General features: G+C 38.4%; 1 protein-coding gene across 1 annotated transcript in view; it reads left to right on the forward strand.

Moving 5' to 3' along the window:
* The first annotated feature begins 8,178 nt into the window (after window positions 1-8,178).
* LOC150079033 (twitchin-like) overlaps window positions 8,179-25,844 on the forward strand; it is a 2,795,346-nt gene continuing 2,777,680 nt past the window's right edge. Inside the window, exon 1 of the mRNA XM_090382361.1 lies at window positions 8,179-8,611. Coding sequence (XP_090238487.1) covers window positions 8,302-8,611 — 310 coding nt within the window. The 5' untranslated portion in view covers window positions 8,179-8,301. The remainder of the gene's footprint in view (window positions 8,612-25,844) is intronic.

Raw genomic sequence — 25,844 nt, forward strand, 5'->3', positions numbered from 1 at the left:
AGTTATGCACAGTTAGTAAGGATTTTGGACTTAAGATGAATATGGCTAAAACAAAAGTAATGATGAACAAGTATGCCACAGATAGGGAAATAATGATTGAAGGAGCAGTAATTGAAAAGGTGGAGTCATATACTTATCTGGGACAAGTTATTAGCTGTAATAATGATAAGTGGCTGGAAGTCAAGAGAAGAATAAATTTTGGATGGATAGCATTCAGGAAATATAGTCACATAGTGAAGAGCAATATCCCAGTTTGTCTGAAACGTAAAATAATGAACCAATGTATACTCCCCACCATGACTTATGGAAGTGAAACTTGGGCACTCACCAAAAGAGTGGAAGAGAAGCTGAGAACTACAAAGCGAAGAATGGAACGAATTATATTGGGAATCAGACTGTTAGATAAGAAGAGAAACACATGGATTAGGCAGCAAACTCAAGTAAAGGACATTCTTATCAAAACTAAAGAACTAAAATGGTCTTGGACAGGACACATAGCTCGAAGACATGATGACAGATGGACTAAGAAAATAACAGAATGGTACCCAAGAGGAGCTAGAAGAAAAGCTGGAAGACAAAGGCGGAGATGGATAGATGAAATTCATGAGTTTGTGGGTAGTAAATGGTTGGCCAGTGCTCAAAACAGAAGAACTGGAAAGTTGCTAGAGAGGCCTTCATCCTGCAGTTGATTGAAAATGGCTGATGATAATGAAACTGATAACGGAGAGGAATTCTCTTCAGGGATCATCTTTGAATCCTTTGGTCTTTGGAATTTTTTTGTATTTTATTTATTTATTATTATTATTTTATTTATTTATTTATTTTATTATTACTATTATTATTTTATTATTACTATTATTATTTTATTATTACTATTATTATTTTATTTATTTATTTATTTTATTATTACTATTATTATTTTATTATTACTATTATTATTTTATTTATTTATTTATTTTATTATTACTATTATTATTTTTTATTATTATTATTATTTATTTTTTTTTGTATGTATTATCAACGTCTAAATCAGTTTGTTTGTTTAGGGATTTATTAGGCGCATCGGTATCTGTGGCCATAATACGCCAGTCTAAATCAATCAATCTTGATCTGTAATAATGAAGACGCCCTGTATTGGAGAGGGGTGACAAAAAGAAAAAGGAAAAGAAGTAGGAGTTGCTATTTCATACATAAAAGTGCGATTGAATAGATCACATTTTCGTTAAAAAGAAAGGGTTTATATTTCGAAAAAATTATTACACCGTACAATAATAATAATATTAATAATTATTTAATAATAATAATTATTAAACAAGCAATGACCATCCCAATCAACGTATTAACAGCCGGGATGGTGCTAATGAACCTCATTAAGAACCTGGCGGCAATAGGCCCCGCAGAGAACGCCTACATGAAACTCCGTAAAGCTGCGATCCTGAACACTTCTAGGATACTCAGAAAGTTCCTCGACATAACAACTCTACAACTAACACTGAGCTGGAGAAAATCATGAGATAGACAAGGAAATGATGACTAAGAGCCGCCAACACCACCCGAACATGGCCGTGGAAAGACTGACCATAGCTCGGAAAGAAAGAGGAAGGGGCTTGATAGACCTCATCGAGCCAGAGAAGAAAGCTATAGAGAACCTGAAGGATTACTTCCAGAAAAATCGCCACTCTACCAGGTCATAAGGAAGATAGATAAGCAGCATACTCTATTCAACCAAAGCAAGGAGACCCTAGACGGAACAAACAAAGTTAGAAAGATGGGCAAGAAGATACTGCATGGTAGACACTACAATGACCTCCATCAAGATCACATAGATAAAATGACTCAAGAGTATAAAGTATGTGTCTGATGAATGGCGGCACTTGGAACGTCACCGGTTAAATTAAGGGTTCAAACTGAAGGAAATTTTGCTTAGAGTTAGATTTTCTTTTAAAACGGGGGAATCATTTATGTATGTATGTATTTAACTGTCGAAGGGTGGCACCCGGACATACGTCCATCTCCACTAATTTAGCATGTAGGCATAATACCATGTTCTCATATATGGCCTGTTAATGTAAATGTGTGTACATGTGTGTGTAATGGGTTGTAAAGTGAAACAGGCTACTCTGCCACCAGATAATAGTTCACTGGGCAAATACTACCTTTGCCCGTTTCTGGCACGAGGAGCCGAGCCTACGTGTACTAACTCTGGCGGTGCATATTTCACCTAGATCCCACACCCACCAGTAAGTGTGCAAGACTGATGGGCGCCAGAAATCTCGCTCCTGGGCTGCCCACAACTACAAAATCCTAAAATATCCTCCTTAGGCCTCGTAGCTGAACCGCCTAAAGAAAAAGGACCAAGCATACTAATATTAGACATCGACAAAGACGTGACCACGGAAGAACGTATGCAGGAGATCTATACCAAAAACTGCCGTCTGCTTCCAACAAGTATAAACAAAGTCCAGAAATGGAAATTTTGCTAACTGGATCATTGAACTGTCTCCAGCCGCTTGGAGAACCCTGAGCGAACAGTCCAGAATCTATGTAAACTGAGGCAGCCACCGCTTCAGAGAGCATGTGGCTGTTCCCAAATGCTTCCGGTGTTGAGGCTTTGGCCCCACGACTCACATCTGCGACGCACTTGTGGCCATTGTGCCAACACTGGGCATGAACATAATAATTGCCCTAAAAAAAGCGGAAATCGCCGTTTGTGTAAACTGTAGGGCCATGAAGCTACCATCAGATCATTCCATCAGTGACAGTAAATGCCCAGTCTACATTAAAGCAAAGGGTGCGCAACAATTGAGAATCAATTATGGAGAGTAATAACAACTACTACAACATGTCAAAGGTCAAGATAGCAAAACACAATGCGTAACGCTCCAAGGCGGTCGCAGCACACCTAGTTAAGAAAGCTAAAGAAGACAAGTTAGACCTACTTCTTCTACAAGAGCCCTACACACATAAATATCAAGTTATAGGGTACCCACTACAGTTTAAAATTGTCCAAGTAGATGGTGAAACTCAGTGGGCTGCCATCGCTGTTTGCAATCCTGATCTCACTGTAACTAAGATAACAGTGTTATGCACGACCTGGGCAGTCTACGCCCATATAACATCGTCCCTATGGGAATTTTACGTAGTGTCCATCTACGGCCGACCGGAAGAACACATACTCCCTACAATACAATATCTTCAGAATTTCCAGTAACAACTACCAAACGCAAACTTATATTAGGCCTTGATGCAAACTGCAGATCACCTGCCTGGTACAGCAAGACACCGGAACGGAGAGGAACAAACAAAGACCAGCACCTAGAGTAGTACATATCAAGCAGCGACCTATCCATCCTAAACAGACCAAACCAGCTCCACATCTTCTCGAGCACTATGTGGGAAGCGAATATCGACCTAACCCTTGCAGGTCATTCCATAGCAAGGCACCTCTCTCCTTGGGAGGTACAACAACACTGGACCACTTCAGATCTCAGAGTGTTAACTTACAAACTCCACAGATCACTTCAAACGCAACATGTCACACGACTTCTATTACCAAGATACGCCATAACAAAGGCGGCTTAGAAACATTTTAAGCAGCTGACGGAAAAAGCAGAAAACTTCCACCCCAATGAATTCAACCTAGACCGGAATTAGCGAGAGCTAACAAAACTAATCACAGAAGCGGCAGATATAGCCATCAAGAAGGAGATGCCTTTCCTCAAAACCGTTCGTTGGTGAACGCCAGAGCTCACAAATCTCCAGAAAAGGATAAATAGTGCCCGCAAGGCATTTCAGAGGGCGCGTAGATCCTGGCAACAGACAGAGGTCAACAGTGCCATGAAGTCAGAAATTGACTACACAGCTAAAATAAAGAAAAGAAAGAAAGCCTCATGGGGAAACCTAGTAAATACAGAAGAAAATTGTGACCCCTGGGGAGTGTTGTATCGGGTCACCACAAACAATTCCCCAGAGGGGAAGTCGTAACGGCAACCGAGAGAGGTCAGGACCATATCTTACTTCCTGCAACCGAGCCTCAAACCCAAGAACAAAGAAAACAATGTGAGGACAATAACTCATACACAACCACAGCTGTTGAACCGCCCTTCTCACCAATGGAGCTCAGCATAGCGGCAGCGAGGATGAAAAATAGAAAGACCCCTGGTATATAGATCAAATTGAGCCCGAGATGCTCAAGATGGCGGTAGAAACTATACTGAACACAATATTGGAACTCCTCAACCGATGTCGCTCGGTGGGCTTCGTGGAAAACGGCACGAATAAAACCTATCTTAATAAATCCGACGAAACCACAGGGAATGCCAGGGTCATATAGGCCAATCGCCTTGCTGTCAATCTTCAGCAAGCTCTTCGAGCGCCTTCTCTACCAGAGAATCGAGAACCACTTCCAAGAAACAAACCTCAATTCGCTTAATCAATATGGCTTTAGGAAGGAGCGCTCGGCTGTAGAGGCTCTGGAAAATATTATTGAAACAGCTAAAAACTGCAACACAAAATACTTCCTCCTAATATCGATTGACTTCGCAGAAGCCTTTGATTCTCTTTGGTGGCCTGCTGTTCTGACCAGGCTCTGGAAGGCTCATATCACAGGAGACATATCGATGCCTCAAATCCTATCTTGAAAACAGGTGAATCACTGTTACCACTCCATACGCCTCTGTTTCTAGGCCGGTCCACAGGGGCTGCCTGCAGGGATCTGTCCTGGGGCCGATCTTGTGGAACCTGGTCCTTGACGAGTTCCTTAACATGGATATTCCAAATGTTAAAACCCAGGCGTATGCGGATGACCTGGTTGTGATGCTGCAGACTTACAGCCGGGCACAACTGGAGACTATAACAAACCGGGCCACTAGCGACCTACAAAAATGGGTAGCGCAAACCTCCTTACTATCTCCTCAGATAAAACAAGTTCAATACTTTTCAAAGGATTTCTTGACCCTAGAAGACCTCCACAGATTAAGATAAATGGGAAAACCATAAAGTTGCTAACAGAAATAAAATACCCCGGAGTGATACTTCACAGAAACCTTAGCTTCACGCCATATCTCTGTTACCTGAGAACAAAAATAAGAAGATATGCGAGCCTACTGGCCAGATTCACTAGGAAAGACTGGGGCCTGAAGAAGAGGACCCTTGGCGTCCTCTATAAGGAATTCTTTATCCCAGCACTAGCCTATGCAGCTGGGGCGTGGTACACAAAGACTAGTACAGCTGTCAACAAGAAAAAACTGGAGATGACACAACGATCGATATTACTCATAACGACAAGAGCTCGCTGCACTGTGAGCACCCATGCGCTCCAGGTCCTGGCAGGATGCCTTCCCCTGGACTTGGAGATTGCGCACTGGGGGTTGCTGTACCAACATTACAAAGGAAAAATGTTGGTACAGCAACTTTGTTCATTTGGCCCTAACAGGCCGAATGAACAAAGGCAACTTTCTACGTACCACATGACCCATATGCTTTTATATCCCTGGCTTGTCCGATACAGTGTACATACGCGGAGATGGGAGAAATCTCAGGAGCCGTTAGACCCAAATATACCTATACCCAGGAACCAGTAAAAAAAAAGGGAGGGGGGGGATCGTGCACCAACTAGGAGAATGCTCCTTACTAGTGAGTGTGCAACAATCCCGTTTCATGGTCATTCCACGAAGCCTGAAAAAAAAAATAAAAAGAATGTTTTCCCCCAACTCCAGACAGAACGCCTATCAGTCCAGAGGAGAGAGGTGTTTACTCGATATTAGTAACAACAGGTATACACCTCCTTTATTAAATGTCAACCTGCAAAATCGTTGAAATTCCTTTCATTAGACAGCCAAATTAATTCAGAACCCCTAATAAAAATAGGTACCAAATTAAATAAGTCTAATCTAAATTCCTCATACAAATTGCATTCTTAAAAGACATGATCCCATGTTTCCAACCTTCCACAAACGCAGTAAGGATCGTCCACTAAACCAAATTGATGCAACTTACTTTTTAAGGAACCATGCCCCTTAATCAAATATGAGCATTCCATACTTGAATAAAACCCGTACAATTTGTTATTAAAATTAAATTCGACACTAGATGTACAGGATAGTTGTTATTACCGTTGGTCAAGGAACTGTCTGACTATCCTACAGGATAGCCAGATAGTTCCTTGATATGAGATGTACAGAATTACGGCTTTCTGGAGTTCCTTGTAGGTGTCTGAGTGACCTGTTCCTGCTAGGCTGTTATCTAGGGTCTTTGGTACCATACCAGTGGTTGGCCCAATTATCGGGATGGTCATTACTTGTTCCATATGCCACATCGCTTTGATCTCCTTCTTAAGTTTGTGTACTTCCTGATATTTTCCTCGTGGATTTTCTGAAGTTTGCCAGTGATGGGCACCGCTGTGCGATCAGGTAAGTAGCCTTTTTCTTCTTGTCGACAAGGGTTATGTCCAGTCTGTTTGTGTGGGATTGTCTTGTCCGTTATCATGGAACAGTCCCAGTAGAACTTGTGGATTGGGGTGTCTAGTACAACGGGAGGAGTGTTCATACTTGTAATACGTTACACTTTCTTTGATCAACTGTAATTTCCTCATTAGCTTCTGATATATTATCCCTTAATGATCTAATTTCAATGTATACAAATGAAAAATAAATAAATAAAATAAAGTAAATAAATAAATAAAATAAAGTAAATAAATAAATAAAAATAAATAAAATAAAATAAATAATAAAAATAGTAAAAACTAATAAAAATAAATAAAATAAAAATAAATAATAAAAATAGTAAAAACTAATAAAAATAAATAAATAAAATAAAAATAAATAATACAAATAGTAAAAACTAATAAAAATAAATAAATAAAATAAAAATAAATAATACAAATAGTAAAAACTAATAAAAATAAAAAATATAAATAATAATAATTAAAAATAATCTTGGTTAAAATCAAACGATTTTACACTAAAAAAAAAACATAATATTGCTTGATTTTAAGTGAAGTTAGCGTGCTCAGTATAGTATCAATTTTCATAAAACAAAAAAATATCACACTACCAATAATAATACTTCAGTGGAAGTAGCGAATCCTGTGAAATTTTTCTCTTCTTAATATCTAAATGTTTATACTGTATTGAGCACCTTGGGTTTTATTTTATTTATTTTTTTTTATAAAATCGTTTCTAGTTAGGTGGAAATATTAGCATTCTCATTATTTACATATATAAATTTTATTAATATTAATGAATAAACGAAATAATAATGGTGTACCCATTTCTAGCAGTGATGAAGAAATACATCCAAATTTTAAAATAAAATACATTCACAAAATAATATCAGAGATATTTTTTCTTTGTTTGTGTAATGACACCTTATTTTTAAGAAAATATTGTCGCCTCTAAGATTCTTCATTTGCAAAGAGAGGCAGAATTCTTATAACATAGCTTACTGGATGAGCCGAACAGGGCACCAATCATTCTGTCAGTACAGATGAGTAGTACTTAATGAAAACCACTTTTCTTAACGAGAAACAGCTGCATTTTCTTAACAAGGTACATTAAGCTAGTGATAACAAATTGACAGGAAAGAACAACACCTTTGTCTACTAAAAAGGAGAAAAGCAATTAATAAAAGAGACACCATGACTCCCTTTCCCACTGGTACAACCAGTTGTTTTCTCTCTCTCTCTCGGAATTTTCTTCCGCCGGAGTTAAAATATCTTAAAAATTTCATCTAATTAAGAATCATCTTTACCGTCATTGTGTTGAAATAGGATTACTTGCCAAGTCGTACATCAGTGTCATCATTTTGTGTTTATAATGACCAACATTCGACATTCGTTTATTACGTCATTAACTTTAAGAAAAAGAATCCGAGTTTTAACGAGCTTTTATTTACTCAACACGAAAGATACCGACATGATTACACATGCAACGTTCAACCCACTGACTACCAAACCTCGTTTTCTCCGCCCTGCCATTCATCCAGAGCGATCCCAAACAGTCTCTGCTATCATTTAACGTGCATTGAAAATAGAGCTACTCGAAGATTGGTGTGAAAACACTGGCTGACAGGTGCTAGAGCCTGTGATGGACACCAGACGATAGTACCACCATCTGTAGGCTGACGTCACGGCTCCTTTGGATATAAAGTGGTTTTGTCCTTTCTAGCTGGTCTTTCTATTCCCTGTTTGTGATTCCTCACACTACTTCGATAAATTTCAACGATCTCCTGTTATTCGGGCGCGGACATTCCTGCTCCCCCCCGTGTTCAATACTTAATGCTGTTAAGGTTAAGACCACCAGTATGGCTTCGGATGAACTTCCACCAACATTTATTCAGAAACCACGGTTAAGAGAAGAAAAAGATGGTGAAAAGCTTATTTTTGAGTGTCAAGTGGTGTGTAAGCCCAAACCTGATGTGTTATGGTTCAGGGGAGATAGTGAAGTAATTCCTGACCGACGAACTCGTTTCTGGATAAAGGACGCTGGTGCTAATCGTTACAATATAGCCTTGGAATTGGATGATGTTGGCGATGATGATGAAGGAGTTTATAAAGTCATAGTGAAAAATCGGAGGGGAGAAGGAACAGCATCCATTACTTTGAAATTTTCAGGTACGTAATGGGAATTCGTTTATTACTTTCTAGCCGCGCCTAAATTTTTTCGTTACATGTAAGTGAACCAGCTCAATTTATATAGAATCCAGTTCGACTAGTAGATTGGCAGTTAGTTGTCAAGATAAACTATTAACATTTTTTTGGGCTAAAGAACCCAATATATATTAATTTTACACAGTTGTATTACTACGTTGTTTGAATGCATTGATGCTTCAAGCTATTCAAGAGTTGAATAGTTTGAAGAGCGTTTTGAAGAATATTAATATATAGTATTAATGCTATTTAGCAACGTTTCAAATTTATGTTAAATGCAAAAGTCAAATTTATGCAACTAACGGAATTTTTCAAAATTGCTGGTATTTGTCGATATTCAGATTATATCCACTTGAAATAATTTCCTAATGCAGTGACTGTTATTTTTCTTAAGTTAAATAATAGTTGGTCTTAGTTTTGGAACAGAGCAAACAAATATTTTTTCATTCTTGCTTTTCTGGTTGAACTATTTATTTCAGTAAAGTGGCATTCTCATAGGCCAGTTTCTGGCACTTCCTCAAGATATGAAAAAATGATTTCTGTAAAATTACAGATTAGTAGATACAGTGAATACAATAAGATTAGGAGATGGATTTCGATGTTAAGAATGATATGAATAATAATTATGGTTACCAAATATGTGATAGAGCATGGTAGTTTTAAATTTTGGTAACGAGTTTACATCATATTATACACAGTGTTCACAATTAATAATAATAGCGAGACCTACATATGAGTATATTTGTCTTTAAGAAGCCAATTCTGGTTGTCGATCAGAAGTTAAAATAAATGTAACTGATTCAGTGACACTATAAACGTTTTCAGAAATTTCTTGGAGGTGATGATTGAATCAAGGGAACTGAAAATAATAATAATAATAATTATGATCATTCAAGGGAACTAAAAAAAAAATAATAATTAGGATCATCCAAAGGTTTTCGGATGATCCATGATCCGTAAATTTATTATAAGATGCTTCATAAAGAATGCAAATGCAAATTTTAGCAGAGACATATCCAGAGCTCTCTAAATTTGCAAAAAAAAAAAAAAAAAAAAAAACAAACAAACCCCAATTTGAAAGATTTAAAAATGAGCCCAACTTCATATGATCATATTAATTTATATTGAGTAGGTATGTAAATGAAGATGTAAAATATACAAAATAAATGGTTTTTGTGAATATAAAGTGCCACCACTATTTAAAACAATGAGCTTTACCTATGGATCAGTCACGCTGTGAGAAGTCATTATGATCTCTATGAAGTTTTGTAGAAAATTTTAATTTCAGTCCCGACTGTCCGTTGAAAAATAGAAATAAAATGAAAATGAACTAAATTCAACAAAACAGTTTTCTGTTATATATTTTTATAGAAAACAATTTTTTTAACCTTTCAGCATAAAATTTTTGAAGTCTTTCCAGAATATGCTGTTTAGGTAAAAATAGAGGAATTTTTTATGAGCGACGTCAACGAACTTTTGAAACTGATAAAGTAGGAAATAATAAAAAATAAAATAAAATAAATAAATGAAAATAAAACGTTAAAATTGAATGATAATGTCTACAGTTACGATGTTAGTTGAACGCTAGGGGGACATATATTACATTAAAGTATTTATTATTTAGATATTTTTTCTCTGTGTGCTGACCGTCTGCTGTTTTATAATCTTAAAGTGTTGCATGCAGTTTTATGCCATGATTTAGAATAAAAATATAACACGGATTATTTATATAAGTTTAGTTTGTGATTGATATGCCGATTAGGTATTGATGCGATAATTTTTGGAGCAATTTTCGTAAGCAGGCCTGGTATGAAGTCTATATGCTATCCACTACATGATTTGTCAAGACTAATGTATGTATGAAGGGAGTTATAATATTGCAACTCTGTTTTTTCAGAATTTATTATTAGAATTTAATTTTTTTCCAGCTTTGGATTGTATATGTGAGAATTTTGGCATGTGTATATTGCGGTCAGTCAGAGTGAAAGAAGTATTTCAGTAGTAGTTATTCAAAATAATCCCGTATGTTTTAATGTAATATTTGCGCTTCTGATAATACTCTGTGGCGCCATTACAGTCACGTGCCATAGTAACTATCGCCTTGAAAGGTAAATGCTATCTTTTTAAGATGCGAGAAAAAGAGATTGCCAAATTGTAAAATTATGAGAAAATATAAGAATAATAAAAAATAAATGAAACTGTTTATACTATAATCAGTTCCATTTAGCCATTTTTTAATATAAATATGCTTAATTGAAATGAAACGTGAACATATCGGTATGTATACACATTCTGAATTAGCACGACTGATTTGGAAATATGTTCGTTAAGTTATCATCTTACGAAATACTAAATATTTGATTTAGAGATGAAAATCTTAAATTATGCCGTTATGCATTAGATTTCAAAATTAGTAATATGACATTTTTATAAATGCTTTCATTTTATTTGATTTGATGCAATTCGTAGCCATCTTAACAGTTTATTGAGTAAATTGATTGAAACCAGAATGTTTCGGCAAGTATTAGGCAATAAATTTTAATTAAATTAGTTTTTCTTCCGCGAATTGAATAAGATAGTAAAAGAAGAGTAAATAAAATTACCTCTCGCCGAACTCCGGTTCCTAACAAGCCAAGCGGCATTTGGTAACTTCATCCCTCAGCTGTCAAAAGAGCTAAAGTCCGTGGAGTATGTCTGCATGCTGAGCAGCTGAAATGGGTCCGCTGTGGCCGTATTTGGACATTCTAAAAATTTCACGCGAATGGAGCCGTGAAGCGAAGAAGCATTGTTTACGCTTTTAGCCTATCCTCTCAATGACTGCAGCTGTGATGCGTGACAACTTCGATGCCTACGCGATCTGGCACACTGAAACAGTCTCTAGCAATCAGTTTTAATTTTTGTAGTTCCTACAGACTCTAGGTATGAATTTTTAGAATATCATGAGAATCTGTGAAATGAAAAGAGTATACTAAATCACCCAAACTCTTTTCTTGAATCAATAAATTATTATGCTTTCACCTCTTGAGCAGTGTACTACGAATCTAAGTCGGAACCCCTTCCCCACTTCTCTCAGAAAACAAACAAACCAAAAAAAAAAAAAAAAAAAATGGTAAAAGTGAAATTAGATTAATTCTGAAACCCGCTATATTTGGTTATATCAGGATCCGATTAAGGGTGAGCGAAGCAGGCATTTTCTCCAGGTGGTCTGGGCGCCATTTAGGGAAAGTTTTAATGGCACGCTTGCGCCACTTAATGAAGCTTCTCTGCTCTCAAATAAGGCAAGTTCGGCCCCGAGTCAGAGAAACCAAAATCGGGAGAATAATAAGCACGAAACTCACACTTTCCCGGGTATTCATATTTGTTTTAAGAGGTGCGCAGCTGATTTTCTATTCTGCTTACAATCGTATGTATCATGTGACAATGAAGTAAACTTTTTCTGGCTTCTATCGCCCAGAGTATAAACGGAAGTTTATATTTTCATGTGAATAACCGTTCATATATAAGGTGATTGTTTATTTATCATACCATTTTATTCATTAGAAGAATATAAAATATTGTTTTCAAACAGAAAGTAACACTTGAATTATATTTTTATAACGAATAAACCCTTGGCTTGTAGCCATGATTGGGTTTGTATACTGGCGTGTACTAAACATTCATATATACAATAAAGAGTTATTTCATTCAATTTATCAATGTTAGAAATTCGTGCCACAACAATCTCAGTGTATCCTCCACATTTATCAATAATGTATCGTAGTCGGAGTATGAAGTTGCGAAGAACATATTCCAATTTCTTCCGACACAGAAAACATTTCAACTTCAGTTGCTTTCTTCAGCGCAAGAATGGTTCTTGGATTCTTTTGAAGCACTCTCCTTTCAGATAATCACTAAGATAAAAAACAAATGGGTTTAAATCAGCTGACATTGGAGGCCACGCCAGTCTTTTGCTATACGGCTTAGGGTAGCTGTTAGACACTACTCTATTATTAAAAATTTCATCCAAGGGCTCCTGGAGAAATCTCCAGGAGGAGATTTCTCCAGGAGCCTCCAAACCTTTCTCTATTTTAATTTAAGAAAATAAATAGTATGATGAATTAAAAACCACCCTGCAGTAAATAAAATAAACATGTATTCGAAAAGAAGAGTACTGTAGTTTAATTTCGAAATCGTTTTAGAACGCGTTTCAAAGGGTAAGCGAATAAACAACATTGATTTATAATCTTAAGCGGTGTATTCCTAGGGATAACACGAGAAATCTTCAAGAAATATGCGGGAAAAAAGAAAAGTGCACCGTGTTTTTCTTTCTTCTATGTGTCTATATTTTGAAATTGAAATTGGCCGTCACATGCCAGGCTGAGAGGTATTCTAAGAGTAATCTTTTTATAGTTGTGGGCCATTTGAGAAATTAAAAATCCATAGGGGGGAAAGTAAAAGATTGGTTTTGCAGTATTAGTTATTATACAAGAAACTTCTTCAGTGCAGTTTTATTGTATTGTATGTCGCTCTGTGATTATTACCCAGGTGTGTTTATTGTGATTATTGCCCTGTGATTATTACTCAGATTATTACTCAAGTGCTGGCCCAGTTGTCAGCACATCAGTATAATTGTCAGTATACGCTTTGGGTTCAGTGTGGTTCGAGTTTATGCGACTGCTAAATACGATTCATGATTGTGTTGTCAAAATGGATAGTTGTACTGTAAACTCGTCTGATTTGTTGGTTGTGTTGGAGTATAAACAGAATATTATGTGTGCATAAAATTAAAAAAAATAATAAAATATCAAAAGAATATTTCCAATATTAAATTATAAAAATATCAAGAATTAATTTCATGAAAAATAAAAATGTAATAACTATTTTTTAAATTTTAACATTTTAAAATAAAAAAATATATTTAGAAATTTAAAATATACTATTAATCACAAATTAATAGTACAATATATAACACGAGTTAGTTAATGCACAGTAAATTATACATTTCCGGCACGTTCGATTTTTTTTTTTTTTTTATTAAATTAATTGAATTTTTGTTCTTTTTCTGTGATTACTATATGTGACAAGTAGTTATCTCCTTATCATTTAATTATTAAAATTATAATTTTATGGAACACTTAATAAAGTTCTCTAAACTTAGCGGTTCGATAGTCTAAAATTTTGACTGAACCATTCTTTACTTTCGATTCGAGGGAAGGGTACCAGTGTTGAAACGAGTACGTGTACTTTTAATGGTCTCTGGAAGAGAAATTTTAGCTACCTAGCGTGTCAATTTTAAGCTGCCAGAGTAAAAAAAGTTAGCTCTTCTTGTAAAGATTTTCATGCCTTTCGACTATTGAAACATAATTATTTGGAAATTGTTCGGAGAAATTCCAAATAGAAATAAAGTGTTTTGCGAGTTACATTTGTTGATGTTTTTTTTTTCTTTTTAAAGTTCATTTTTTTACTATCAGTTTTATTATTTTATTATTGCATTTACAATACTGTGCAACAAATTAAGCTTTATGATTTCCAATCAATTAATAAACCAATTAATAAAATAATTAAACAGTTTTAATAAAACTGGTTAAAAAAACACTGCAGGACCATCTAGACAAGACTTCAGTTATAGCTCGGACACAGCATGTTTGTTAAGGGGAAGTCTTGACCAATTTGATTGGATACTATGATGTGGTCACATAGGATGCAAAGAATAATTTTGATATCATATACAGTACTATATTTGGATCTTAGAAAAGCTTTTGATACTGTTGCACATAGAAGACTGCTGCACAAATTGGAGCAGTGTGGCATTGGAGGCAAATTGCTATATGGATAAAGGGATGGTTGAATGGGAGAAGACAGAGAGTGATAATCAATGGACACTGCTCTTCGTGGACAAATGTTATTAGTGGAGTCCCCCAAGGTCCAGTGTTGGGTCCATTGTTGTATTTATTAATGATATTGATGATGGTATATCAGGCTTAATGTCCAAGTTTGCAGACGATACGAAGGTCGACAGGGTTGTTAATGACACTAATAACAGTACGCTGCTGCAACAGGATCTAGAAAAGTTGAGCAGATGGGCTGAGAGGTGGCAAATGAAGTTTAACATTGACAAATGTAAAGTACTACATATGGGTAGCAGTAATCCAAGAGTAACGTATCAACTGTGTGGTACTATACTGACAGTGGTAGAGAATGAAAAGGACATGGGAGTAATTGTGCAGGCAGATATAAAGTTTTCTGAGCGGTGCAAACGGTCTCTTCCAGAGACCGTCCGCACCGCTCAGAAAACGATCTGCAAGAGATGATAGACAGGAATTTTTCTAGCAGGGAAAAGGAGGTGATTATCCCCTTGTATAAGGCAGTGGTCAGGCCACACCTTGAGTACTGTATACAGGTCTGGAGGCTTCATTTTAAGAAGGATGTAGAGCTGTTGGAACGAGTACAGAGAAGGGCAACAAGATTAGTGAATGGAACACAGGGTTGCTCTTATGAAGAAAGGCTAAAGTTTTGCAAATTACAGGGTCTGGAAACTAGGCATCTGCGAGGTGATCTGATTGAGGTGTATAAAGCTTTGAATGGTTTGAGCTTGCTCAATGCTGATGGGATACTTCCGTTTGCCAGATTAAGAACCTGAGGGGTCATAAATTCAAATTGAGGAAAGACAGTGGCAGGATAGATGTGCGGATGTTTGCCTTTAGCCAGCGGGTGGTTGATTGCTGGAACAAACTTCCATCTGTCGTTGTAGAAGTTGATAGCTTAAACATATTCAAAGCAAAACTAGAGAAACATTTGGAGCAAATGGATGGGTGAAATGAGAATTTTTTTTTTTTTTTTTTGGCTGTGTTATATAAGCTCGCTTTTTTGCATCATGTGCCTTTATGAATGCTAATTTAAATTTTTCACAAGTGAAAAATTACACTTGAGGGATTATTTCTAAGATTACCGCTGCCCAAATTCAGTGCCTTGCATTTATCAATGCCATTTTTCAGCTTTTCCGAATTTAGCATTAGTATTAGTAGTGGAAAATAATGCAAGCTTGTACAGCATCAACTAAAAAAAAAAACAAAAAACGGCACTTCCCATCTCAGCTATTAATTACCTCCAATAACTTGTGTAGTTCTGCACTGAATTTGTTTAAGCTCTCAATAGTCATAATAACAGCAGATAGAAGTTTGTTCCATCAATCAACTACCCGCTGGCTAAAGACAAACTTCCGCACATCTATTCTGCAACCGTCCTTCCTCAGTTGATTTGCCCCCTCATGTGTGCAGTCCGAGCAAGAGGAAGAATCCTCCATCATCACTGAGCTTGCTCAATCTATTCAAAGCCTGAAACACCTAAGCAGATCATCTCGCAGGTGCCTAGACTCCAGACGCTGCAATTTGCAGAACTGAAGGCGTTCTTGGTAAGAGCATCCCTTTGTTCCCCTCACCAATCTCGTTGCCCTTCTCTGTTCTCGTTACAGAAGCTCTACATCCTTCCTAAAATGAGGCCTCCAGACCTGTATACAGTACTCAAGATGTGGCCTAACCATTGCCTTATACAATGGGATAATCACCTTCTCCCTGCTAGCAAAATTTCTATATATCGTTGACAAATCTTCATGATCTGCCCTTGCGGCCTGTATACATTGCTCAGTGAACTTCATATCCGTCTTCAATTACCCCCACCGTCACCGTCCTCCCCACACCGGGTGGAAATGGTCCGGGTTCGAATCCCGTCGATGATGAGAGGAACTTTAATGTCCTTTTTTCACTCCGTGTCTGAATTAGTCGGTCTCAGGCGTAAATAGCAAAGTTTTTTCCACCAGAAACTGGGTTTTTTTCGTCCAGTAAAACAGGCAAATAGACTAGAGAACACACCAATTTGCAGACATAATACATAGATGGGTATATGTAAGAAACTACGAGTGGCCATAATGTAATAGTTTGAATTTTTGAGTGTAGTACCACACAGTTGGTATACATTGTTCTGTGGTTACTGCTGCCTGTACTGCTTGACAAAATTAACAGACCACGTAGAAAACAAGGTGTAACTCGTGCTGCTTGCGATGAAACGGGGCAAAATTTGGTAAGGCGGGGTACCATAGAATAACAATGAAAGGAGGAGACAGCGAGAGACTTCGGACAGTTATAAGGGACATTTATAGGGGTTGTATAAGAATTACCAAAAGGGTCACATTACCGAAATCGATACGAGATGCTCGAAAATATAGTCATATGACATCAATATGGTGTATGATCCCCTCAAACTGCGAAACAGGCCTGACAGGTGAACCATGACCAATATAAGGGTGTCTATAAGACTCTGTGGCAATAAAATCCCATTCTACCACAGCGCAAACTTTAGCTCACCAAGTGCTGAGGAGTTGACTGTCCGCGTTCAGTGCGATGCCCAAAGGTGTCCGAAACATGTTCGACCGAATTTAAGTCTGCTGATCGTGCTTGCCAAGACAATCGTTGGATATCTTCAATTTCAAGATATTTCGCCACCACTTGAGCTCTATGTGCAGTGGCTTTGTCGTACATGAAAAGAAAATCTAGGCCAAGCGCACCCCTAAAAAGTCGCACATAGGGTTTGAGGTTCTGTTCTCAGTACCTCTGCGCAGTTACAGTACATCTATCAAAAATATGAAGAGGGGTGCAGCCGTTGATCATTATTCTGCCCCAACGAGAACACCGCCTACCCCGTAAGTGTCCCTTTCTTTGATATTGGTGGGATGGTACCGCATTCCTCATTGTCTCCAGATGAAACTGCGTCTAGAATCTGTTTATAGGCTAAAACGGGATTAATCAGAGAACAGAACTGTATCCCATTTGTCACAGCTCCACTCACATGTTCAAGGCACCAGTTTTGACTAGCTCTGCGGTGGTTTGGGGTTAATAGAATACAAACTACTGGCTTCCTTGCGTACAGCCCAGTTGAATTGAGCCCTCTTAACACAGTCAGATTGGAAGTGTTCTTACCTGTGGCCCCTTTCACCTGCGGCCACAGGTGAAAACTTCTCAGCTGTCTTTTGACGGCATGAGACAACTGAGAACAGGACATCGTAGCGTTCCATCTTGCTGTTCGAATCACGTAGCGGTCTGTTCTAGTTGATGTAGCCCTCGGGCTACCTTGGCCAGCTCTTCCTGTAATGGTTCCTGTCTCCTCTAACTGCTTCCATAGTGCCGAGACGACACTGCGTGACACATTAAGCCAGAGGTCCCCAAACTTTCTCAGTTCACGACGTCCTTCATGTCTCAGTACTTTTTTCACCGCGCCCCTAGGTAAAAGAAAGGTTTCCCTAGGTTTCGTGGTTAGGTCCAAACAACTTAATAAGTAATATTGAAACTGTGAACTACCTCGAGCTAGTAGTTCGCGCTGTGATCGACAGATGTCGCGTATCACTGTGTTTCCTCGAAAATTTAAAATATCCCGCGGCGTTCCAGGGCGCCGCGGCGCACAGTTTGGGAACCGCTGCTTTAAGCTAATGAGCCTGCGGCTTCTTGGCTTCAAGTCGTCCAACGGTCCGCCATCTCAAAGAAACGACGGTGATTTTTGCCATCCTGATACTGGATATGTGCCACTGAGCAGCCTAAAAAGGGAATGAAGTGATGTGGTCACAATCGGTATTTTTATAGGCAAGAGTAACTTGCAAAATGTGCGGCTCTGTAAGGCGGCAGACCAATTTTTACTGGATACTCGATTTCCTGAATGCCCATTATATGAAATATCCTTCGGGGACACTGTTCACAGTAAAATATTCACGAAAAACATTTTGTTTTGTTAATTTTTTCGAGCAGTGTATATGCAGTACTTTGAATATGTCAATGTTAAACTTCACTTGCCCTTTCTTAGCCCATCTTCATAACTTTTCTAGATCCTGTTGCAGTAGCATACTGCCTTTCCTCTCAATTACGACCCTATAAAACCTTTGTATAACTGGAATCTTCGATATTAAGCATGATATGCCTTCACCAACAACACTGATAAATATAGAAAACAACAATGGGCCCAACACCGAACCCTGGGGGAGGGCTCCACAAAAAATATTAGTCTACGAAGAGCAGCGTTCATTGATTATCACTCTCTGTCGTCTCCCACTCAATCATCCCTTTATCTGTAGCAGCAACTTGCCCTTCATGCCAAACTGCTCCAATTTGTACAACAGTCTTTTATGTGCAACGGTATCAAACGCTTTCCCGAAAACCAAGTATATCATATCAAAATTACTTTCTGCATCCAACTCCTTTTTGACCACAACATTGTATCCAATCAAATTGGTCAGACAAGATTTCCCATTAACAGACCCATGCTGTGTCTGAAATATAATGGCAGTCTTGTCTAGATGATCCTGCATTACTTCTTTGACAGCGACTCCATTATTTTATCTGGAACTGAAGTTAAATTAACAGGTGTGTAATTAATCTTGTCACCGTTTGTGAATTGGGAATATTTTCGCACGTTATAAATCCGCGGGGACCTCCTCTGAATCCAAGGATGCTCTCATAATTGATATCCATGCTGAGAGTTTGCTTACTTCTTTCGCTGCCTCCCTTGATATAATTGGATAGATCTCATCCATCCCGGGTGCCTTCCTTATGTTTAATTTCCACGATTTCTCTTCCACTTTCCTCTCATTTATTAAAAAATCATTTAGCTCTCTGGTAAACTTCTGGTATCACCTTCCCTAAATAATTCCTCATCTGTGAATGTAGATGCAAAATACTCATTCAGTTTGTCAGCAACCTGAGCAGGATCATCAACAGTCGAACCATGGATATCGAGTGAGCCAATTTGATTCATCCTATTCCTTCTATTGCTTAAGTAAATAAAGAAGTCTTTGCTATTTTTCTTTGCATTCTTCGCCAAATATTTCCCGTTATCCGCCATCGCTTGCCTGACTTCCTTTTTGACTTATATCTACCATAGCTTCTGTTGAGCCTGATTATTTATATGCATCCTATGCATTTTTATTCTCTGCCACGAGTTTCGTCAGTTCGTCTGACATCCATTTAGGCCTATACCCTGAAGAGTATTTCTTAGTTGGTATGAAAAGCTGAGTAGCTTCTATGAACTGAAAAGCCGAATAATTTCTTAAATGCTTCCCATTTAGAATTTCCTGATGGCAACATCATTAGTTGATCCTACCCTATGGAATTTAAAAACTGTCTGAGATCACTGTAAAACCCTCCCCTTTACCCTTTATCGTAGTTATATCTTGTAAATAAATCGCAAAATCAATACACTGTGATCACTGCCACCTAGTGGTTCATTTATCTGCAGATTCTTAATGCATGGGTAATCATTGCTGATAATAAGATCAAGAGTATTACTTCCTTGTTGCCTCTCTAACCTGCTACTGCAGAAACTAGTCGTCCAATAAATCAACAAGTCTTGCTAGTCCATGGGTGACTATCCCACGATTTCCAGTCAATATCTGGAAAATTAAAATCCTCTATTATAAGACATACTGATTTACTGGCTCATTCCATTTCTCTGTAAGTTGTTCGTTGTACTCCTCAGAGTCATTAGACCTATAACATATTCCTACTTTCATTTTTAGCTTCCCTGTGCTTATGTCACACCAAACTGATTCAACGTTGCACTGGCCGCCAATGTCAACTGCACGTACTGAGATGCCTTAGATTTTATGGGCTTCTTAACTGCATAACCCCCTCCCCCTTCCTATCTTCTCTGTCCGTTTTGTATACACTTTACTCCCCATATCCAATTTCTACGTCTCTTATACCTGAATCACACCACTCTGGGATATCCTAACAATGTCTGCATTTGACGTCTTGGACAGCACTTCAGATTCATTAAATTTAATTACTATGCTCCTAGCATTGGTTTATATGCAAGTGTACAGCAATGCAAGAATACATGCACCTGTTCTTACTCTTAGTTAACCTAACGTAGCTAATGTATTTATTTGTTTCATAATGACTCCCAGCAGTTTTTGAAATCCCCAGCATGTTACTTTCAAGGCTGCTGCTGCTGCTGCTCGTTCCAGTATAAGTAGTGCACGAATCACTTTCACCTCTGCCTGCGGCTATTGTTAATCTATTATCTGTGTATCCCCCAACGTAGCAGTTTTCTGACCCACCTAACACTGCCTCGATGGCATCAGCAAATATTCTTGCACCCTTTCTATTTAAGTGTGTCCCATCCCTGTAGAAGCAGTGTCTCTGTTAACGAGTACAGACCATGTTGAGAAAAATTCTACTCCGTGAGCCTTGCAGAATCTTTCCAGGGCCGAATTGATTTCCAAAGCTATCCTCTCTTCTATCGTGTCTGGGCAGAATTGTAGACATTTTCATATTTAACCCTCCCTTGCTTCTTGTTTCCATCTTTGCCCTATACTTGTTAAGTAAGTCTGCAGATCTCCTACTCTTACTGTCATTAGTGTGAACATGTACAACAATATCACCTTTTGTGCCATTAAAAGGTGATATGTGCTCTACAACGTCATCATCTTTTGCCCCCTGGCAGATATACCCTGTTCCTAATTCACCTATCATTTTTGCACTGCGTATTTCCCGTTTCCCTGACAATTGTCACCAACAACAACGAACTCCTGTGGGACCAGGGCACGTAATTTTGTCTTGGGGATTGCCGCTGTGTTGCCTGATGATCAAGTCTAAGCTCTGGCATTGATGTGGTCAGCTGGCATCTTGATCCCCCCCCCCCCAACATAATCCTTCATGGGCAATCGACCCTGTTCTTCAAACTCTCATAAAGGCCCATAACAATGCTGAGTTGGCGCCTAATATCCCCGCATTCCTTGCATTGAGCAAACAAAGACGGACAATATCACGTCCCGTTGCTGACAATCTGCAAACATCTAACAAGCTGTATATTTCATAGTGCTGTGATTCGAATTGTGATTTTGATTCTTCTGGCATTTATAGAACTCTGTAAATGTCAAAAATATGTATGGCATGTATGTGTATAGTATTGTGTTGGGTTCCGTTGTTTCCTCCGGCTACTTGGCCGCATGGGCCCCCCCTAGTGGGACCCTACGTTGCCCGCCACCACCATCAGGAGGTGAGCTTGGCAGCCCATCATTCTTTGGCTGTTCTCTCGCCTGAGCTCCTGGACAAAGTCCAAGTAAAAAAAAAGTGTGAGTAAGGGTGATAGTTGAAGAATGAGAGTCAAAGCGGGTAGGAAGGTGGAAGGACGAGGAAAGAAGGCGTCCTCCAGTTGAGGGAGGAAAGGAAGAAATGATGGGTTGGATACCCCTTGGCCGGGAAACCCACCCGAGCTCAGGGACAGTAAAAGTTTCCAAGGCCAGAGAATCCTGCTAAGAAGAGCGCCATTTGACATACCACACTGGAAGGTGTCAGTGAAAAAAATTGTGAGGTTTTGCATGGTAGGTTGCTCCTACTCGGGCAAGTGAAGGATGTATCATCCCGCACTCTAGGGGAGTGTCAGAAAGAAGATCCTACCCCAAGTGGGGTTTGCAAGTGAGATAATCCACACAATATAGGTAGCTTCAGTATTCCTACCCACATAGGGGTTTGAATAGGTCAGGTTCATGGAGATCCATTTAGAGGTCAATATCAGAAATGTCAAGTCTAGGTAAAGTCAGTTAGTGAGGCTAAACTTTGTCTAGCTTGAATCTGTCCTGAGCCTCTGCAGGTTGGCTTCCAGTGGATCCTACCAGCAGGTAAGTGTGAATCCCTTCCCTGCAGTCTAACTATAATCAATTCATCGAGATAGAATTGTATGATACATGGAGGAGTAATTCCATAGGGAGGAGTCAGAAAGTTGTAGTAGGTCATTGGAGGGGGTAGTTGTCCTGATTGTCATCTGTCTGTTATGTTTGTTTGACAGCTAGCTCATATAATTTCAAAGATTGATTTTGCAGACTCAGTAAAGGCAAGATAGCAGTGCTCATCATGCAGTAAGAGGTGCTCATTATGCTGTGAGTTTTCCAGTATTTCGGTGATTAACCTGAGTCGGGGTATACGTGTATTTAGGATAAATTTATTCATCTCCACATGTACATAGAGGGTCATTTTCAATTCCCATGTCCAGTTAGGAGGAAGGTAGCTTGTAGGGTGAATACCAGGGTGGAAGCTTCTGACTAGTGAATGTAATTGACGTAGGCCTTTCAAGTTGAATAGGATATTATATGACTAGGTCAATAAAACGGCAAAATTTTCAAAAACTTACCAGTTTCCGGAAATGAAAATTCTCTGAGTAGAACGTGAATACTCTCATTGCCGATCCTAAATGTTGAAATAGCAATCCCTAGTTACTTTTACTAAACACCCTGCCCACCTTTGCAGCATTGCAAACTTAGATATTAAACTTGAAAGGCCTACATCATTACCATTAATAAATATTAAAACATGACGTTCGGATATTGATAAATTTTGAAAATCTGTTTGTCAGCACATTCAAAAAGGTTCTATTATTGAGCGAATAAACAAAACTTCAAAAGTTTCAGTCAATATACGGAAATTTAAAATTCTCCGTGATATAATATCCCGATTTGCTAGTCCACTCTGTTTATGGTGCCTCCGTAGCCAGGTGGGCAGGAGCCGCAGTGCGTAGCATACACTTCTTGATTAGACCAGGGTTCGAGCCCGTGACCCCGTGAAACAAACAAACTGTTTGTTTGTTTGTTTCACGGAGCATGATATTTGGAGCACGGACCATTGTTATTTGGAGCATGAGCAATTAAGGCCATATTGCTCCGGGGATATGCGGTGGTCATTTCCTGACCTTTCCGCATCCTCCGTATTTGGTGGTCACGGGCTCGAACCCTGGTCTAATCAAGAAGTGTATGCTACGCACTGCGGCTCCTGCCCACCTGGCTACGGAGGCGCCTACAAACTCTGTTTATATAACCATTTGCTGTACTGATCGCAAATCAGTACAACGCCTATAAGATACTCCTACTGTCATTTTTAGGCAAATTAGCATTATTTGCGTAATGCGCCTTTGCTATGACCGTTCGTCTGTACGTATAAATTAACTAGACTCCCAGTAGATGGATTCCCATCAAATTTTATAATTGACTCTTGTAGAAATATGTGCCCATATTTTCCAAATTTCATTAAAGTCGGACCAATAGAAATTCGGCAGTTATTATTGTACCGATCAGACGTATGCTAATACACAGAAAAGTGACGTTTATTGTAATCAGCGCTTCGCTTTTTGTTATCCCTTTATCGCCGCTTACGCATGTGCAGTCGGCGCCTCCGTAGCTAGGTGGAAGGAGCAGCAGTGCGTAGCACACGCTTCTTGATTAGACCGGGGTTCGAGCCCGTCACCACCAAATACGGAGGATGCGGAAAGGTCAGGGAATGACCACCGCATATCCCGGAGCAATATGGCCTTAGTTGCTAATGCTCCTAAAAAAAAAAAAAAAACCAAACCAACCAAACCATCTGCAGTGGAAGAGATTACGTAACATCCCAATTTGTTCTTAAACTCCGATATGTTTCGCTTCTAGTTACTGCTGTTGCATACCGTTCTCATGTTGTCGGTGTTCTTACTCCTTGGAAGAAAGTATTGTAGCCTAGCAATATGACTGTTTTACAGTACAGCATTAACCCTTTTCTAATTCTTTATTTTTAGTATTTTCTTTATTTTTTTTAATGGTTTGTATGGATTTCCAGAAATCTTATGACTTGCATTTTTTAATTGATGACTCAAAGCAATGTTGCTTTGAGTCATCAATTTACATTCAGATTAAAGTATTTTATATTGCCTCGTGATCGTGTGATCGTCCCAGAGTATAAACAGAAAATTTATTTATTTTTATTTATTTAAATGCCGTTGAAAAAGGAAAGGGGCAGTTTTTACTCCTTAAACTCACACTCACTCAAGTATTTACACATAAATTCCTCGAATAGGAAATACTTTCCCAGTAGGGAAGACTCTTGTTACCTATTCTCGGAAACGAAGGGTTCTATCTGGCTACCCCCAGACGGCACCGTTTCAAGGCTTTTTGGCGTTTCATCGGTGGGTGGGTAGGTACACTGCTGATACAATGACTGACAACCTAGTTATAAAGTATAACTCCACAATATGAGAGATGGCAGACGGTGTGCGACAGTGAAGACTAAAAAGGGTTTAGGGCTGAAAGCCTCAGACTTTGGAGAACTTATTAGTAAGTTTCTGTAGTTCTGAGAGAAACTAAGTAACTTTGGGAAACTTGGAAGTTTCCTATAGCCTGAGGCTTCAGCTCTAAACCTTTTTTAGTTTTTAATCACCTGAAATACATGTTGCATTTCACGTGGTGTTGGTTTGAATGTACATGTATTTCAAAACGTGAATACTTTGGGAGATATATAAGTGGAAACAATTACTTTTATACATCATTAGTTTAATCAATTAGTAATTAATTGGCAACAAGATAATTAGTTATTTACTTTTCACTTGTGTTAATCCACATAAAAATAAAAAGTTCAAAGAATTTAAGAAATAAAAATCTAACGGCGCCCGATATGTAATGAATTGCAAACATTAATTAGTTACAATGTTACTCGATACTAATTTATTCTTTTCTCAGTATGAGAAAACAATGAGCTAGTTAATATCAAGTCAGTCAGTGATCTATGTCACTGACTGACTCGATATTACACTGACAACCAATGTATATCGGGTATACTCTTTAGAATCTGTGTGCTTTCTAACCAAAAGCGTAATCTTCTCCCCCCCCCCTCCTGTGTTGTCTGTTCTTTTCTGTGCATATTATTAAGTTCTGCATCCCCGATATCAGAATGACAGTATGTTTTTGATATTTATATAATATCAGTGTTTGATGATTTAGCCAATACTAAAACAAATTCATCAAATTTATTTACTACGCTCCTAGCATTAGTGTATAAGCAAGTATCTGTTGTGTGCCTGTTTGTGCTCTCAGGAACTACAGTGCAGCCAGGCTGGCAGCGAAAAAAAAACAAGGAGCCTTTTGGCTCCGTGTTTCTTTTTTTTTTTTTTTTTTGTTTGTTTGTTTGTTTCGTCTGCAAACATTATTGGCCCCGGCGGCGGTTACTGCCTAGCTGCCAGGGCTAGTTTGTCCCGAGTGCCACACATAATTGTTTATCCCACGTGATTCCCTTCCCACACTTTCGAGAGCTACTTTAGTGTTTCTAGATTGGGCAGATATTGGCAAATTGGGCCACGAACATTAGGCCAATGCGACTAGGTCAGCTAAACCGATTGGGCTTTATACTGTTTTTTTGGGCTAATTTAATCTAGACGAAAG

This window comes from Mastigoproctus giganteus, chromosome 10 (assembly GCF_048544385.1).
Source record: "Mastigoproctus giganteus isolate SK-2022 chromosome 10, ASM4854438v1, whole genome shotgun sequence".
Classification (NCBI taxonomy): domain Eukaryota; kingdom Metazoa; phylum Arthropoda; class Arachnida; order Uropygi; family Thelyphonidae; genus Mastigoproctus; species Mastigoproctus giganteus.